We start from the raw sequence: 18,350 nt of genomic DNA, 5'->3' as shown, positions 1-18,350 counted from the left end.
AGTCTCGTGCACCTGAACCGGGGCTTCTCTGACCCACTTCTAAGAATTTTGCTCAGCATGGGCTGCAAAGCAGAGGAAGGCTTGAGGTGGCCTTCCTGGCACTTCCAGAAAACATCCTCCTGTCTTTCAGGAACTCACCCTTACTCACAGAATAGTCCATTTAGGGGATGACCCCGAAGTCCTGGCCATTTTGCTTCCATCTGCCAAGTACTCTGCTGGAATGTGGTGCCACTAGCTATGGGGCTGTGGTTGGTTTTTAGTTTTAAAAGTTTCATGTATGGCTGGGCAGTGGTGGCGCATGCCTTTAATCCCAGTACTCGGGAGGCAGAGAAAGGCGGATCTGTGTGAGTTCGAGGCCAGCCTGGTCTTCCAGGACAGGCTCTAAAACTATAGCAAAACCCTGTCTCGAAAAAAAAAAAAAGTTTCATGTATGATTACTAGTGTGTCTGTGTATGCCCATGCCATGGCATGCATGTGGAGGACGGAGGACATCTTTGCTGAGCTAGTTCTCTCAGGTCGTCCAGCTTATGCAGTATCTTGGATCTGCTGAAGCACCTCAGCAGTCTAGAAGGCAGACACGGAGAATGGTGCTTAGCTCCAGCCCCACGACAGCCATCAGCAGCTGCATGACTATCAAATAGGAGCCCACAGCCTAGAACCAGCCCTGAGAACAGGGGATGCTATTGATTAACTTCTAATTCCCACACAAAGCATGTCAAATTCCTGCCATGAAATTAAGACAGACAGCGACGAGGTTGCTGACAGCAATGGGTCAGTGGTAAGAGCACTCACTGCTCCTGCAGAGACCCCAAGGGCCAATCCCAGCACCCATGTTGGGCAACTACAGCCACCTGGAGCTCCAGTTCCAGAAAATGTGACACCTTGCTTCCTAAGAATTGCACTCAGATGCAAAAACTGCCCCGCACCACACACACACACAGAGTTTAAAAATGAAAAATACCCAGGGGGTAGTGGAACACGCCTTTAATCCTAGCACTCAGGAGAGGCAGGTGGACAGGAGTATAAGGACAGCCTGATCTACAAAGTGCGTTAGTTTCAGGGGAGCCAAGGCTACACAGAGAAACCCTGTCTTGGAAAAAGGGTGGAGGTGCTGGAGAGATGACTCAGTGGTTAAAAGCACTTGCTGCTCTTCCTGAGGATCTAAATTCAGTTCCCAGCACCCACATGTCAGCTCACAACTACCTGAGTAACTCCAGCTCCAGGTTTTGGCCTCCCTAGGCATCCATACACAGCATACAGATACACATATACAGAGATACAATTTTTTTAAAAAAGAAAATAAAAAAGACAGACAAGGTTACTTATTTATTATTATTTATTTTCATATACAAAAAGATAAAACTTGAAATAGTTCTAGATTTTTCCTCCTATTCTGTTGGGGGGTGTGGCTGCTCCTTCACACAGGGGGAAAAACTACATTCACATCGGTTTGTTTGAGGACCCAGTGCAGAATTCAAGCAGCAAAACCCCAACTTAGCAGATCTAATTTCAAACTTGACACTCGTTTCTAAAATTACCACAGGAAAAAGGAGCAAAGATCCACTGCAAATGAATGAACTATGATACAATGTTCTTTCCAAAATGCTTGCATTTCGCAACTGTAGTTACATGGATGTCTGCTTCAGGCCATTGTGTGTGCGTGTGTGTGTGTGTGTGTGTGTGTGTGTAATATATATAGATATATATATATAAATTAGCACACTTTTCAAATCCAGACAGGGTAAGAGCAACAAGCTTAACTCTGTATGTGTGTGTATATATATATGTATATATATACATATATATTTTTTTTAAAGACATGATACTTTAGTATAACTTTTGTTAATTCAGTAGTACAAGCTATTTTCTGATCTACAAAATGTTTGTTTTATAGCTACAAGGGTGGAAAGTGTCCCGCTACATTTACACCTCACAGATTCTGGCAAACAAACAGTACTCAATCGAACTGGAGCCCCAAACTAGAAGTTTTTAGTTTCAGCACTTGAGAGAACTTCCTCACGTCTACACAGCCTGAAATCATAGACTAGTTACACTTCCAGACTTTGCAATGACTCGTCATTTTAAACTGTGAGAAACAGATGAATCCAAACTTTTAATTACAATTCATATATACAGGTTAGACAACACAGCTCAGTGAGACTTAGCTACCCATCCTAAGGGCAGCACACACATTCTCCACTAAGTTAGACAAGTCTTAAGTTTTTTTTTCTTCCAAATAATGTACAAATTTAGAAGTAGCTGGTAAAACTGATATATAAGATGGTAAATAAAAAGTGACATTTTCTGTTGGTTCCAAAACTGTCCCTGCAAAATTCAATGCTCTGCTGTATTTCCAACTCACTGTCTGTCACATGCCAAATGCTCTTCTCCACGGGAATGGACATCAAACTCGACGCAAGGTGAGTTTGCAGTACTGCACAACACAACAAGGGCAGGCGTGGAAAAAGAGCAGCGGGTGAAAATGTGGCCTCTAACGTCACCGTTGGGACCGTGTCGCGTTCATAAGCAGATTCTCTCGTACAGTTGAAAATGGCATCGTGTGGATTTGTGTCACATGGCACTGAAATCTCCAAGTCTGTTGCTAATCTGCAGTAACCCTCGCCTTCAGTTCTCAAGTACCACCCAACTGTCTTTGCATTTTTATAGAATTCCGGAAAAGAAAAGTGAGGGAAAGCAAGCCGCTGGCATTTTAATAATTGCGCTCTTGTTGGTGGGCCTAGCATCTCCAACGAGGTCTCTGCCCACGTGACAACTGCTGGCTCCCAGGCGGCCTCTGACAACTCGTGTTTCCTAGTCTGGTCTCTGTCACGCTTTTCCCTTATGGAGAAATTATTTGGCTAAACTCATACACTTCGCTCATGGCAGTGCTCTGGGAAAACCCCACTAGGGCTAAAGCACTTGCAAGGACTGAGGTCAGCAGTCCGCTAAGCGGGGCAGACACCAGACACCCGGAGAGCTGAGTTGAAACCCACCAGGTGCACGCTGATCCTAGTGTCCCATGGTCAGCGGGACAGCAGGGCAGCCCAGGGCAGGCAACTCATGGCTGAGTTACCACTTCTAATCTCACCCTGCCGTCTGTGCCCCAGAGACAAAAATTCAGGTGATGACAGCTGGTTAATTAAGCTTTCTGAACTGGTAAAAAAAGGCTCTTTAAAAATATATATATATATATTTATTTAAAATACATCAAAATGACAAGCAGCCATATCCCACAAGGCCTAATTCCACAGCAACATACACTACAGACATCTCCCAGAACGCACTGTGGCAGTGGACGGGGGTGGGGGTGGGGCTTCTACCCTGCTGTTTGACGGAATGTTCTAGGTCTGAGCTCTGGCAACTGGAAATGCGGGCATTACAAAGAGCTGGTCTTTGGAGCTCATTTGCGTGCGAGACCAGCTGGTTAGGTGGCTTTGCCTATTCAGACACGTGAGAATACTGAACACGGCACAGTGCACAGGACACAGGAAGCACCATTCGGATGACATGCCCAACCAGTTCCCCTCCCCCGCAGTGCCAGGACAGGCTTGCCAGGAGCCCCTGGGTCCATTTGGGAAGAGTTTTGCTTTAAAACGAGTCAGTGCCCACACTCAGTGGGCCTCCTGCACGTGTGGTAAGAGTCGGCAGTTATCAAGAGAGCCCAGGTGGAGACACCGTTCAATATGAGGTCTGAGGTAACCGGTTCTTAAAGTACCCGGATCACACAAGTGCATCCAGAAATCAGGGCTGGAAAGGGAGGCAGGGAAGGGGTGGGGGCTAGAAGAGACAAGTAGAGAAAGCTCACTGCAGTTGCTTTTGAGGGTGGGTGACAAACCAAGGCACAACAGAATTACATTCCGAGACAGGCGGCTGGAGAGCACAAAAGTCTTCTTTTATGGGGAACAGAAGCGGGGGAGCTGGCTTCCAGAATGCAGCTAGAGCTGGGACTAAGTGTCCCCAGCAGAAAGGGGATAGATAACATGTAAAACAACATTCTAAATCAGGATGAAGAGACCACGGCTGGATTGAAACAACACACTAAGGCTCTCTTAGCAGGAGCACCCATCCAGTGCAGTTCTCTAAGCAGCAGGCTGTAGCCAGCAGGCAGGGTATAGGGAGGAGGTCTTCGGTTGAACCTCAGAACTGACCATGGGACATGATTTAGCTGAATGATCCACCTCCCCATCCCTATGCAAAGTCCCACCCACTCTCCCCCAAAATCAAAAGTTGAGATGAAGGTCACCTAGGCCTTGCCAGAAACCCTCTGCAGGCATCTGAAAGACACCCCGCTCTGAGATTGGGGTACTGAGCTTCCTCTGTTGGTTCCTGCTTCACAACAGAGCAGAAAGCAGCCCTGATCAAAAGGGACAAACCGCGCCTGGGAACCCTTCACTTAATTCCTGCATTATATCCATGAGCCCCACCGTTTCCAAAGAACTGCTCAGTATGGTCCTAGATGGTTCTGGTTAGTGGAACTCAGGCCACCAAATCCCATTTGAATGTTTTCTGTGGCTCAAATCTTTCTCTAGATGCGTCCTTCGGGGCTTTGTGCTACTGCTTCCAAACCCAGTCAGGTACCTTCTATGAAAGGAGCAAAGTTTCAACCTCAGAACCCCTTTGTTCAGCATAAATTAAACCCACTACAAGCTCCTCCCTTCGCCCGGCCACTGTCCCCTCCACAGGCAGGAAGCAGGACCGAGACCTCACTGCCCTGTGAGTGGAGCTTGTGCAACGGGGACCCGTAAATCGACTCCGGGCTGCCAGGGTATCCAGGAACCCATGCAAGCGCTAAGCTCCAGCCCTCGTACTCCAGTGTGCGCACGATCCTGAAAGTAAAGCTCATCGGCTTGGATTACAGAAGCGATCTCACTCCAACTCACTAGTTTATAAAAATAATCTGTAGTACAAAACAATCTCCACACTGCGTGGAGGCGACCGTCACATGACAGAACTAAATAGATGGGTGGAGGTACGGACTTTGTAAGGAAAGCTTCAAGTGCTGTCTCTTAATAGAACTACTCTTATTTACAACACTATCTACAACACTGATGCAGAGTGGTCAGGAGTCAGGGAAGGGTGGGCGCTCCAGAACTCGAGGCAGTGTTTGTTCACTCACATAAAACCCACCTTTGCTTGCCCCTCTCACCAAAAAACTAATCGGGTCACGCGCCTCCTAACTGTAAACTCAAACATGCAGTCTACAAACGAATGTAGTACGTCTCATCTGCAGGTGTCCAGATCTCGCTGTTCCGACAGCAGCCACGCGCACCCATGCGGCAGCTTACGCTAACTCAGCCTAGACAGTCCACGGACAGAGGCCTGGAGAACAAGAGGCTGTGCAGAGCCCACTGCCCCACGCTGGCGTTTTAATTCTTTACGGAAACGTTGCCAGGTGCTTCCGTGGATGGGGAAGTGGCACTCACTGGCCTGGGCACTAAGGAGGCAGGCATAGTACCGCAAGGGCAAAGTCTTCCTTCCTTCACGCCTGGAAGACGCCAGCATGAAAATGCTAAACTTGGTTTAGAAAAAAAAGATGTAGGCGTTCCTGACTCAGTTCAAATTGTCAGCCCAGCAGTAACTTACAGCAATCGCAAAGAAGTCCAAATAGCAATATCCCAAGAGCCCGCCAAAGAACTTGGGCTGATTTATTGATTAAACTAATTTTTTTAAAATGTGTTGGAATCAACTAATTGATTCCCAAGGAAGTGTTTTAAACTTAATTTAATGTTCTATAAAACTAAATCATTATCCCAAAACACTTCCCTAAACCTCCCAGAGGTCTGGGGTACATTCCCAGTAGGATTGCTGGCTACAGAGCTATCCCGAAGCACACATAAAGAACTACGCATTAAATCCTGGGTGCATGGAAAGTTTGGCGTCTAGACTGTAAAAGACTCATCGGCTGAACTACTCAGCATACTTATCTAAAACAATGTTAGCTGGGATTTAAGCTCAACACCAGGCCAAACAAGCCAGCTGCTGAATTCGTCTCAATTTAGCCTTTACAAACAGCCAGTGATGAAGGGGAGATCACGTCACCCAAGCTGAGAGGAAAGGGACCCCTTGCCGTCACCCTTTCTGGCCGTTTCCCCAGTTAGCAGAAGGATGGTTGGACGGCACACAGCAGTAGGTGTCGCCTACTGCTCCAGAATCACCTTTCCAGACGCACCACCAAGTCCAAAAGGATGAAATAGGCGATGGTGAAGCTCGAGCTGAATGGAACTTTCCTCTGATCCAGGACGCATCTACTAGCCAAGTTCTTAAGAACAGTGGCAGGGATTCAACTATAGTACAGTGAGCTTTTGCTGTATTAATTCTTTAGGAAAAACAAGACATCCTCCTACCCAGCAGTATACACTAAACTTCACACACTACAAAAGTGAAACTCTGTGTGTGAGTGAGAGAGAGAACAAGCCAGTCCTCTAGCTCTGGGTGAACAGTCACTTCTTTGCCTAAGCGGCTAAGCTTAGAAACCACCACATGCCAGGCTTTCTGAGCCAAAACGCATGGCAAACATTAAATAGATGTAGGCTGGCCACCAAGAAAATTCCTTCATAAAGCCCAAGGCCTAGGACAGAGTAGCAAGATAGAGAGGGTCACGGGTGTTGTACAGGCAGGCAGGCAGGGAGGACAGAGCATGGAAGGAACATACACTATGCTAGAAGCACCAAGCCTTGTCAGGAAGGCTGACCCAGCTGCACCCAGCAAGCCTGGTAGCCTCGTGATGAGAAGCAGGTCTGCCCTTTGCTGTGGAGGTCTGAGCAGAAGGGCCAGCACGTCCCCGTGCACCTGGTGTTGGGGGCACCAGGCTAGCCCATGTTAGCCCAGACGCTAATGGCTATCTATGGTCTTCCTCGCCGTCCATGAGGGTCTTCTGCAGAGCCCCATGACACGGCAGCCCTATCTTCATTTGATTTGTCCTTCTCTGACACAGCCACAGAAGTCTCTGGCAACGGATGACTGCCTGTTATCACAGGGATTTTCAACCAGAACATTCTCTGCCAAAGCCCACGGTCACGGGAGCCTATCTGGACCACAACATGCAGTAAAGGGAAAAGAACTCTCCAGCTGCTTCTCTCCTGACTGATCTCATCCCTCTGAACACACGGGGACTTCCTCAGGCTTCCAGAAGCTTAGGGACAGGGGACTAGAAGGAAAAGTGACATAAAATCTGTGAGAGAGTGGAAGGCAGAGGCCCCATGACCCCACTGGACACAAAAAGAAGAGAGAGAGAGAGAAAGAGAGAGAGAGAGAGAGAGAGAGAGAGAGAGAGAGAGAGAGAGAGAGAGAGAGAGAAACAAGGGCCACCCTGGAAGAGCACCTAGTTCCCATGAGCAACTGGGTGTGTTACCCGAAGGCTCAAGGCGGTCTCCAGCCCCTATTCACAGACACCACCACCCCGACTCTCCCTTCTCCAGGCCACACCAAACAGGTACCCCCTCGTGACACTCCATTCTGGTGCAAAGGCCTGACAAGGACACTGTTGTGGCTGGACACAGGGTCAGCAAAGTGGGAAGCCATCCCCAGAAACGCTATCAGGCCTGCCCTGACTGGGATGTTCTACACCAGAGCTCAGCCAGGCAGAGATGCTTATGACAAAACCAAGCCAGCACACAAGAGAAAAACACCCAGGGTCACAAAAGCACACGGGGAATCTAGGTTTAGTGTTTGGCACAGTGTGTGACTGGTGACTGGGTCACTCCCGCAGCGAAGAATCTACATTTCTTAGTGGTTTGTTAAGGGTCAAAAGTAGAGCTCTCCACTGCCTGAGGAGAAAGCTAAAGAAAGCAGATATGGCACTTTTCAATAAATATTTAAAGCTTCTTAAAGAAAGAGGTGGGAAGGAAAAGCAACTGCTGTAAGACCTGTTTCGCTAGGAAAAAGGTTTTCTGAGAGAAGGAAATCCCGAAGCACAAAGTCAGGCGGGGGAGGAGGGGACACACAGAGCTTACACAAACAAAGTCCATGTCCCCCCAACTACCTGGCCAGCCCGCGGTGATCCACAGAAACAAAGACCAAGGTCTGAGAGGGAAGTCAACTGGCCTTCCTCAGCACCCTGTACACAAACACCCACGGAAAAGAACAAGCCCAGGCTGCCCCGGGCACCACACACCACAGGCTGAGGGAGCAGCTGCCCACCTCTGAGCTGCGCCCAGACTGAGCTGAAGGAATTAACCCTCTGGTACTACCTCACCTGGGCCTGAGGGCTGTGGTTCTGCCGAGTTAAAGTAGGGGTGTCATCCTGAATACTACCCAGGGGAATTAAGGAACAACACCTGGTCCTCTAAGCAACCCAGGAGGAAGTGGCCTACCCTCAAGACAGAGAAGTGCTGTTTAAATCTGGTCTAACCCAGCGCGACGCATGCCCAGCCAGCTCAGACAGCGACCTACAGCTGACGACTGCTATTTACAAGAAGCTCCTAGCAAACAAAATGGTAGTGCTGGCTAGAAGACACAAGCTTTTTTTCTTTTTCTCTATTATTTCTTTTAAACTTCCTTGTCATAAAACCCAACTCACATTAAAATATACTTCTTACAAGACAACACAACTAACAAAATATATAATTAATAAAACGTACACAAGTAGAAAATTCTGAGGTATTTCTGGTTTGAGGTGGTCTGTGGTCGTGAAGTTACTTCCTTTACATTTTAAAATTTAAACCTCGGAAGCCACACAGCAAAGGATGTGTATATATGTGGATGTGTGTGTGTTCTGTCTGAAAAAAAAATTTAGCATGTTTCATAAATAAAAAAAAAAAAAATTCCAATGTCGAAACAGCAGCATTAGGAACATTCACCGCCTGGAGCAAGGTTATGGCGTAAGAGAAAACAGTTTTAGAATATGCACCATGCACTGCTTTAAAGGGTCCAGAGAAAGCCGTGTCCAGGAGCCTCAGACAGGAGCAAATAATGCCGCTGCATGGGGCCAAGCCAGAGCTGCAGGCCAGCAAGGCCCCCACCCAGGGATCCTCTGGGCCACTCACCCCATGCAGTGGGCACCACAGGCATCTCCCCAAACCGCCGACAGGAAACTGCAGTTTGGTGTCTCCTCCATAAAGAGATCCACAGCATCCATCATGTCTAACGAAGAATGTCCACTAAGCTGTAATGCCCCCACCTATTCTTAAGATGCCAGCAAGGTAGTATTTCCTCCTCTGGGCAAGCCCAAGTTAGTATGAAGAAAACGGGCAGGCAGAGCAGCCTGGCCCCGCTCCTGGACTTTCCCCAGACCCTGCCTGTGCTTGCCATTATTACTGCTCGGCCCCCAGAAGGTCCTTGCCCTCGATCCCTTGTTACCTGAGAAAACAGCCTCCATAGCCAAGGGTGTTGCTCCAAATATGCCCAAGTCCAGTGTAGCTCTGCTCCCAACCCGCCCCAGAAACATCCTCCCTTCCAACTTCGGTCTAAACCATCCTCCTCATCTCTGTTTCCCTCTGCTGGGTCAGGATGACACCCATCAGATCCATGACACACATCTGCCATTTCTTAAGCTCACTGCCTGAAAAGGGAGAAACACAAAATAAAGGGGTAGGGGGACCCTCTTCTGAGCAAGGGTATGTTCATGTAACAGTCTTCAAAGGTTCCTCTAGTAGAGATTGCAGCATTGAGGTTCCTAGGACAGGAGATGGGTTTCTTTGTGTTACAGATGCTGAGACGACAAAGAGAACGCTGGGGGAACAGCTCCCGAAGGACAGGAGGTGGCTGAGGCTCTTCAGCACGGCGCTGGTTCTGCATTCACAGCTCAGCACCTCAACGCCTGCTGACGTGTCCGCTGTTTGCGATACAGTAGAACAATATGCTGGTAAAAACTGATCCAATCCAAAAATAATATTATTAATAATAATTATAATAATAATAAAAGTCAAGGTAAAATAGCAGCTGCATTTTATGTGTTTGTTGGTTATATGGGATTTCCAAAACAAAACACAACTTTTTTCCTTTTGTCTTCAGATCCACTGAGTCTGGAGAGACGCTCGTATCCTAGGCTTAGATGCTGGACTCTTTAGGGGGCAGGTCCACATTGGTGACGGAGGTCACCAGAGAGACTAGACAGTCCGAGGTAGTGCCGTTGACCGACCTCCTGATGAGGGACACCCGCTCCTCCACGCAGCCCGCAGAAAGGCGAGCCTCGGCATCGTGGTCCCAGCACTCCTCAATGGTCACACAGAGCTGGGCCAGGCCCTGCAGAGCAGAGGGAGGGAGGGAAGAATCCTTGTTAGGGCAGCAAATGACGATGTGTCGGGATCAGGCAGAGCCAATGGCCCAGTCACAGCCATTGCAGGTCAATTAGAAGGCTACAAACTGCAGGCCTCCATAGTCCTGCCCTCCCGTCAGTCATCCCACTGAGTCCAGGCCTCCCTTAGAGACCCACGGAACTGTGTGCTAAACTTCAACACAGGAAGAAGAGGAACTCCTGTTCTCCCGGAGCAGCTGCGGCTGCAGCTTTGGAGCACTAAACTCAAATCAAATTGTACACAAATCCAAACACAAAGGCCCAACATTTAGCAGTTGAACCACAGTGGGGACAAGAAGGAGGTCAGGGTCTATCTTATTCCCCACAACCTCAGAGATACATCCCTAGGGTCCAGGTAACATGACATCCTTTCCTTGTTCCCAGGCTCCTGTCATACAAGGCAGGTCCCTTCGCACACCCTCGCCCCCAGTCTCCTGAACCCCGCTCCCTCACCGGATGCTTCAGCCAGTGATCCTTAATGGTGGGCCTCATCTTCTTGTGGACAACCACCTCCTGCAGTTCCTCCAGTGAAGGGTGCTGGCCAATCTCCTCCTCAAAGGGCAGCATGTACTCATCGACAGGCCCTGAGAAGTGAGAGGCTGGTAAGATCACCTGACGTCCAGCTCCCAGTACCCAGGCCAGGACAACAGGGTTGCCACCCACTCACCGTCTGCAGCCTTGCAACGAGAAACCAGCTCCCACAGCACCAGCCCCATAGCGTACATGTCGATGCGCAGGAAGGCGTCTCTCTGGAAGTTGATGGCTCCCTCCAGTACCTCAGGGGCCATGTACCGTCTCGTGCCAACCTACAGGAAGACAAAGGAGGGCAAGGTCTCCAGAGACCAGCTACACTCAAATACATACTTAGCTGGGAGAACTGCAGCCTGTGTACACCAGACCGATTAAGACAGAAAGTCAAAGCACAAAGCCCTACTCCATCAGAGTTAAGATCATAGCTGATGATAACTATAGAAACATCACAAACTGGAGTCAGTACTGACGAGCTAGCTACATGGGTCCCAGTACATCCCGACAAGCTACTCCAAGGCTTTGTGCTCTACCGAGATCACTACTTGAAGCAAAGCCAGGCACTCAGAAGGTGAGGCAAGAGAGCCAAGTTCCAGCCCCACCTGAACAACACAGAGACCCTCTAACAAACAAGGAGATGGAGAGATGGCTTAGCTCCTATGGTACTTGTCACTCAAGTATGAAATGAGTTTGGATATCTAGGACCCGCATAAAGCAGCTTGCCTGCAACACCAGCGCCTGGAAAACAGGGTGAGGTCCCCAGAGCAAGCTGGCTAGACTGATGCGTGAGATGCCGGTTCAAGGGAAAGACCAGCCTTCGTATACAAGAGGGCAGGTGATCAAGCAAGACACCCAGTGAGTACCTCAGACTTCCCCAAAACTGACCCCTAAATAAAACATGCACATACGCACACACAAACGCACACACACATGCACGCACGCACACACACGTGCATGCACACACATATACACACACATATACACATACACAGGCGCACACACACGACATGTATTTTTGAAAAATAAATAATTACAACAGAAAAAGACTGAAATACAGGAGGAGTGGCCGAAGCCCAAATGGGGATCCTGGATTGCTCAGCTGCCTGGTCGGAGGAAGCTTCGCCAACTTCCAAGCCTTGGTTTCCCCGCTGGTGAGACAAGAACCCCAGTTCTCTGAGTTCCCAGGCAACTCCACAGTCACTCTGGCTGAGCGCAGGAGCAACAGTCCTGTGCCGGCTCCTAACTCCGGCTGTCCAGACTCCTTACCTGCCCATGGGTGTCCCCTGGAGGCTTCCCCGGCTCAAACCGAACAGCCAGGCCAAAGTCTGCCAGCACAGCAGTGAGGTCACTCTTCAGCAGGACATTCTTGCTTTTGAAGTCCCTGTGGAGGCCCAGAGTCTAGCTGAAGCTCATCAACACCCAGCCCGCCATGAGCTTAAGGGATCAGGACCCTCCTCCCACTATGGCTCTCACAGTGCTAGAGCGTGGGTTTGCAACTCCCATCTTAAACCATCCCCAACTCTCCGGGGGAAGGAGGTAAAGCTGCTTGGGAGTCCTGCACCGCCCCCTCCAGAAGGCTTCTGCAGGAGCCTGCAGAACAGGCTGTGGTGGCTGGGCAGATCCTAAAAGTCAGCCCAAAGATTCTCAGAGGACATGGCACACGAGTCTTCCGAGAAGTTCTCAATGTTTGGAAAGGAACAAGAGTCTAAAAGCTGCTTGCCACAGCTGCACAGCGGGGCAGAGCAGGGAGTGTGTGGCCTCAGCTCTGCCCCAACTCGGGGTCCTCAAGCCCCCAGTCTCCCCAACTTCTCTTTCAGCCTGGCTGTGAGGATTAAACTGAGGACCACACAGACACTTCAGGCCAGCCCTACATGTACTAGGCGCTGCTGCTAGGCCGAGCTATGCAAGCAAGCGCCAGCCTTTGCCGCACACACAGCCTTCTCTCACTGCTGTCGACACCACCGGGAGCCTTCAGCTTTGAAGCCAACAGTCAACGGGGAGGCTCATCCCTCCCTCAGTCACAGGGCCAGACTGAAGTCGCTCTGGAGCCTCCACTAAGCTGCAGTCTCTGTGCTATTGCTCCACCACCTCTACGGTGGGACTGACAGAGACAGCTTCACCTCACCCGACTGGAACAGGGTTCAGGGAGGTGACATTTTTTGAGTGTTTGGAACAGCTACTGCCAGAGTCTTCTTTTGGGGGTGGAGGGAGTGAGAAGGGTCTCATTGTGTGGCCTTGGTTGACCTGGAATTCACTGTGTAGACCAGACTGGTCTTAAACTCACAAAGCTCTACCTGCTCCTGCCTCCTTAGTGCTGGGATTAAAGGTGTGTATTATCCAGCCTGGCCCCAGTGAGTGCACACAACAGAGCCAAGTTAACTAGGTGGCTCTTAAGGTGAAATTCAAGGCTGGCATGATGGCTCCTGTCTATACACCTAGAGTCTGGAGGCCGTGGAGTCATGATAGCCTGAGTTATATAATGAAACTAACTCAAAAAAAAAAAAAAAAAAAAAAAAAAAAAAGGATGGTTGAGTGGCCAGCCTGGTCTACAAGAGCTAGCTCCAGAACAGGCTCCAAAGCTACAGAGAAACCCTGTCTCGAAATACACACACACACACAAGCCGGGGATGGTTCAGAAATCCTAAAAGATCCTAAGACAGTTTTACGAGCCCTGTGTCATTTCTGTAATAATCTATCGTTTGCCTTTTTAAGCTCATCCTGGGAGTAAAATGCCATCGCCATCATACATAACCAAACACACGAGCTATATACCAAAAAGCATCAGCAAACATAACCTACATAGATTAGATAAATAGAGTTCTTCTAAGGATACAAAATGTTCTTTTTTTTTTGATTTTTTTATTGAAAAAAAAAATTTTCCGCCTCCTCCTCGCCTCCCATTTCCCTCCCCCTCCTTCCGCCCCTCTCCCCCTCCCCCCACTCCTCTTCTCCTCCCTCTCCAGCCCCAAGAGCAGTCAGGGTTCCCTGCCCCGTGGAAAGTTCAAGGTCCTCCCCACTCCATCCAGGTCTAGGAAGGTGAACATCCAAACTGTCTAGGCTCCCACAAAGCCAGAACATGAAGTAGGATCAAAACTCAACATCTGAGAACTAGAAAGGCCAGCTCTCCTAAGCAAAGGAGTCAGCACTTCCTCATGTGCCCAGCAGAGGGCTCCAGAACACTGGCCTGGAGAGCTAGCTATCCTGGAACACAGGAAGGCCAGATTTGCTCTGACACACCACAGGGAGGCGCCTCTGGTTTCCAACACTAGCCCTCTGGGCAACCCAGCACAAGTGCAGGGAGAGCTCCTTAATCCAGGTACCTGTGGGCAATAGAAGGCTTGTGGCCCTCGCCACGGCACCAGGGCACATCCTCATGCAGGTACGAGAGGCCTCGTGACATTGTCTCTGCCACATGACACAGTTCGTTCCAGGTGATGATGTTCCCCTTGAGGTAATCCGTGAGGGAGCCCTAAAAGAAGGCAGCACAGATTGTGGGCAAAAGCTCCAAATGCAGGACAAGATGAAACCTAACCCAGCCTCTGCAAAAACACAGAATGGGCAGAGTGATAATTCTTGCCCCAGAAAGTGGCCCAGAGTGAGAGGTGCACCTGGTACAGGGGTCATCTACCCTAATCACAAAACCACCACGAGACCCAACTGTCCTCTGGGGTCTTTCCGGCGGGGGTAGCTCACCTTGTCGTGGAAGGCTGTGATGAGCCACAGCTCCACCTCCAGGTTGGAGCCTCGCTTCTCGGCAGCAATGAACTGCAACAGGTTCTCGTGCTTCATGCCTGGCGTGCTGAAGATCTCCCGTTCGCTCTGCCACGACTGCTTGTCCTGCGGCAGGAAGGCAGCTCAGTCCTGCCCCTCGGAGCTCCACGACAGGACAGCCACCCAACACACCCGTCTCCATGCCCAGTCCCTGGCTTCCCCACCTCAGCAGCTGCAAGACACATCTGGAGAACCAGGCCAACGGCAACCCCTGAGGAGGCTGACACCAGCACCCCGATCTACAAGTGGGACCACAAATGCTGAGGAGGTACCCAGGGTCAGTCAGCAAGCACTTGATTTGCTAAGCAAACTGGGCAATAGCTACTTGGGTTGCCTGGTGTCTGAATCCTCTGAGGAGATCATAAAGTCAAAAACCAAACTCAGGACCCGGTGAGATAACTCAGGAGGTAAAGTCCTGCCTGACAAGCACGAAGACCCAAGTTCGGATCCCCAACAGCTACACGCCTTTGATCCCAGCACTCGGGAGGCAGAGGCAGGCAGATCTCTGTGAGTTCGAGGCCAGCCTGGTGCACAAGAGCAACCCCAGTGCTGGAAGCAGGAGGGGCAGAGATGGAGGATCCCTGGGACTTGCTTGCCAACTGGCCTATCCAATCAGTAAGTCCCAGGCTCAGTGAGAGACCTTGTCTTGAAAAAAATTAAAACGTAAGAGGCTGGAGAGATGGCTCTGAGGTTAAAAACACTGGCTGCTCTTCCTGAACAAACAGGTCCAACTCCCAACACAACACATACAGGGAGGCTCACCACTGTCTGTAACTCCAGTCTCACAGATCCAACACCCTCTTCTGGCCTCCACAGGCAACAGGTATGCATGTGGTAAGCATAGATGCATGCAGACAAAACACCCACACACATAAAAATAAATACTTCTTATTAAAAATAAATAAAAATTTTGTAAAGGGCAGAGAGCCAGGCATGGTGATACACACTTTTAACTCCAAGCACTGGAAGTGGGAGTGGAGGCAGGTAGATCTCTGTGGGTTCCAGGCCACCAAGACTACATACTGAAACAATGTTTGTCTCGAAAACAAAGGTGGGGTGCAATAAAGGAAAGACTCAGTGTCAAACTCTAGCCTCCACACACAGACCTGTGCAAACATAAACACGTAAACCACATACACAACATGGAAGTAACAGCGAAACCCAAAACCAGCATGGGTCAAAGTTTGGCAGAGCCTGACCCTGACTCCAACTTGGACCACAGAGAGAGAGAAGATGGCCTGGACACTCACCTGGAGTGGGAAGATCTTTACAGCCACGAAGTCATTCATGAGCTGAGCCTTCCAAACGCAGCCAAAGCGACCCCGAGCCTTGATCTCCAGCAGCTGCAGTGGTTTCAGGCCCACCAGAGGGGATGGGGGTGGAGGTCCGGGGTCCTGGGAAAGCAAGGACTAAAAGGAGTCTGTCCAGCAGTCCCTCCTCCCTGCCCTGCCCCCATGCTGACACCGGCTCACCTCATGGACGTCCACGTGGCCATAGGGAGGCTTGCGATGCCGATACATCCAGAAGGCCAGCAGGACAATGAGGGAGAGGCCCCCAATGGGCAGCAGCGAGTAGGCCAGTACCGTGAGCAGGGTGGGGGCTGTTGGGGGTGGCTCGTACGTGACTGGGGGACACAAGGAGCCCTGTGTCACACATTCCAACACTCCAGTAGGTCCTTGCAGCCACTCCCCACTGGCTCCAGGGCGCCCCACTTTGACCCCTCTTCCCACAGGCTCCTCACCTTCTGGGCCTCCAGGCTCCGGCAAGTGGGTGAAGCGCTCGTTGCAGAAGTTGCCTTCACAGCAGCAGAAGTACACCTGGGGGTTCTCCTCAGTGGCCACACACTCCTGCCTGAAGGCCCAGAGTTCACATTACAAACTCTGGGACAGGGAAGGCAGGACTCTCCCGGGTCCCTCCCCACAGACAGAGCAGCTCCTGGGAACACCAGCAAGCAGGGTGAACCCTCTTCCCTTGTAGAGCGACCCAAGTCAAAGAGGGACAGCCAGGCATAAACAGACACTGAAATGCTGCCTGAGTTCAGGAGAGCAAATGCCACCAGCACAGGTGCTTGGGATCCTGGGCACGGCAACACAAGCCGTTTTCCAACTCAGGTACCCTGAGATCAGGGGGTGATGAAAGCACAGGTGAGCTTCATCAGCGTACCTGTCGTAGCAATTGAAGTCATCCAGCCAGCAGCCCTTCTTCACGAGTTCAATAGTGCCCGAGCTGTTGCGCCAAGAGGCGTAGCAGTGCAGCCGCTTGTCCTGCTCGCCCTCGCAGCGCTCAAGGCCGCTCTGGTTGGTGCGCTCTAGCTCCCAGTTGGCGTTGTAGTAGATGCACTCCCGAGTCTCAGCCTCCCCACGCCCGGAACCTGCGCCCCCAAGAGGAGAGAAGCTGAGCACAGGCCAGAGACACCTGGAGAAGACAGCAACCCACCCCTCTGCCCTCACACTGGACCCTCACCACCCACACCCAGCACCTGGAAGACCAGGCTAGGGTTTTCTTCCTCCATCCCCTGCCCACACCAGCCCATAACCACGGAACTCCCCGCACTCGTTCTTGCCTGGTACTGCAGAACATCTAAGCTTATCCGAAAAGAGGAAAGCTCCCGGGGTCACTAAGGGACATTTTTCTCAGACAGGAGGGCTAAGCGGCAATCACAGATCAACTTGGCAGCTGAGTTTGCCACACCCACGCACTCTTACACATTCTTTCCCTAACAGGAGTTCCATCCAGATAGCTGAACATTCCTCCACATAGCCAATTCACCCAACCCGTCTGTCACCAACCCTACCAACCAGCCACAGTGCCAACTGCTCTGCCCACAATGACCTCATTAGACTTTGGGTGCAGGATGAAAAAGAGTACACAAGAGCCAAAGGAGGCCGGCCCTGTCTTGGTCCCGCATGACAAGGGGGTGGCATTTACTACCTCATTTCCAGAACCCTATGAGGAAACCCTAAAGGAAAGTGTATTAACTTGGCCTGTCCACACCCCAGCTTCCTCTAACTGCCAGCAGACCTGAGGTCGGCAGCGTGCTAAGCTCCTGATTGAATTCCAGGGCCCAGTGCAGAGAAGGGGGTCCTGACTGGTTATTCACAGAGCAGTCTTCACTATGGCAGGTCAGATCGGAGCCACCATCACATCACCCAGCCATGGTAGGAGGCTCCTTCCAGGGTGTCCCAGACTCGGGCAAACAGCCAATCTCAAAGTGTCAGGCAGGACCCACAAGTTCAAATGGTACCCAATCAGAATGGCAGTACCCAGCCTAGCCCAGATAAAAGGTCTCAGAATCCAGAACAGGGTTCAAATAGAGGTAGGCACTGGCTTCTCCCAACCAGAACCTCACTCACAGAGACACACATTAGCATTCCCAGTCAGGACTCTGTTCAAGCACAGGGCTTACATCTGTGGGCAAGATTCTGAGGGGGAAGAGTGCAGGCTTTAAAACAAAGCCTGAACAAGTGCCCAGAGCCTGGGTGGCATGTTTATTGCCCACATGCCCCAAGCTACTTGTGGTAGTAACTGGCAATGGAGCTCAGTGAAGTACCCAGTCCAGAGAGAGCTACTTCTCTCCAACCTGGAGTCTCACTGAACGAGCAGCCACGGTAGCAGGGAGTTCCTGACATGTCCAAAAAGAGTGAGTAAATCAGTCCAAACAATGCCCAGGAGGAGCAGAAACTATTATTATTAATTATTTGTGTGTGTGTGTGTGTGTGTGTTTCTGAGACACGGTTTCTCTGTGTAGCCCTGACTGCCCTGGAACTCACTCTGTAGACCAGGCTGGCCTCAAACTCAGAGATCGGCCTGCCTCTGC

General features: G+C 50.5%; 1 protein-coding gene across 2 annotated transcripts in view; it reads right to left on the bottom strand.

Annotated features, from left to right (window-relative positions):
• Nucleotides 1-1,390: 1,390 nt before the first annotated feature.
• Acvr2b (activin A receptor type 2B) overlaps nucleotides 1,391-18,350 on the bottom strand; it is a 37,363-nt gene continuing 20,403 nt past the window's right edge. Inside the window, exons 2-11 of one of the 2 annotated variants that reach the window (XM_057767184.1) lie at nucleotides 16,697-16,904; nucleotides 16,275-16,384; nucleotides 16,006-16,157; nucleotides 15,784-15,942; nucleotides 14,456-14,599; nucleotides 14,083-14,231; nucleotides 12,029-12,143; nucleotides 10,902-11,040; nucleotides 10,688-10,818; nucleotides 1,391-10,182 (exon numbers count right to left, since the gene is read on the bottom strand). In XM_057767184.1, coding sequence (XP_057623167.1) covers nucleotides 9,988-10,182; nucleotides 10,688-10,818; nucleotides 10,902-11,040; nucleotides 12,029-12,143; nucleotides 14,083-14,231; nucleotides 14,456-14,599; nucleotides 15,784-15,942; nucleotides 16,006-16,157; nucleotides 16,275-16,384; nucleotides 16,697-16,904 — 1,502 coding nt within the window. In that variant the 3' untranslated portion in view covers nucleotides 1,391-9,987. The remainder of the gene's footprint in view (nucleotides 10,183-10,687; nucleotides 10,819-10,901; nucleotides 11,041-12,028; nucleotides 12,144-14,082; nucleotides 14,232-14,455; nucleotides 14,600-15,783; nucleotides 15,943-16,005; nucleotides 16,158-16,274; nucleotides 16,385-16,696; nucleotides 16,905-18,350) is intronic. The other variant, XM_057767185.1, reaches the window with a different exon arrangement.

The sequence above is a fragment of the Chionomys nivalis genome, chromosome 4, assembly GCF_950005125.1.
Source record: "Chionomys nivalis chromosome 4, mChiNiv1.1, whole genome shotgun sequence".
Lineage (NCBI taxonomy): Eukaryota > Metazoa > Chordata > Mammalia > Rodentia > Cricetidae > Chionomys > Chionomys nivalis.
The sequence above is the reverse complement of the archived record's forward strand: the minus strand, read 5'-3'. Positions and strand labels throughout refer to the sequence as shown.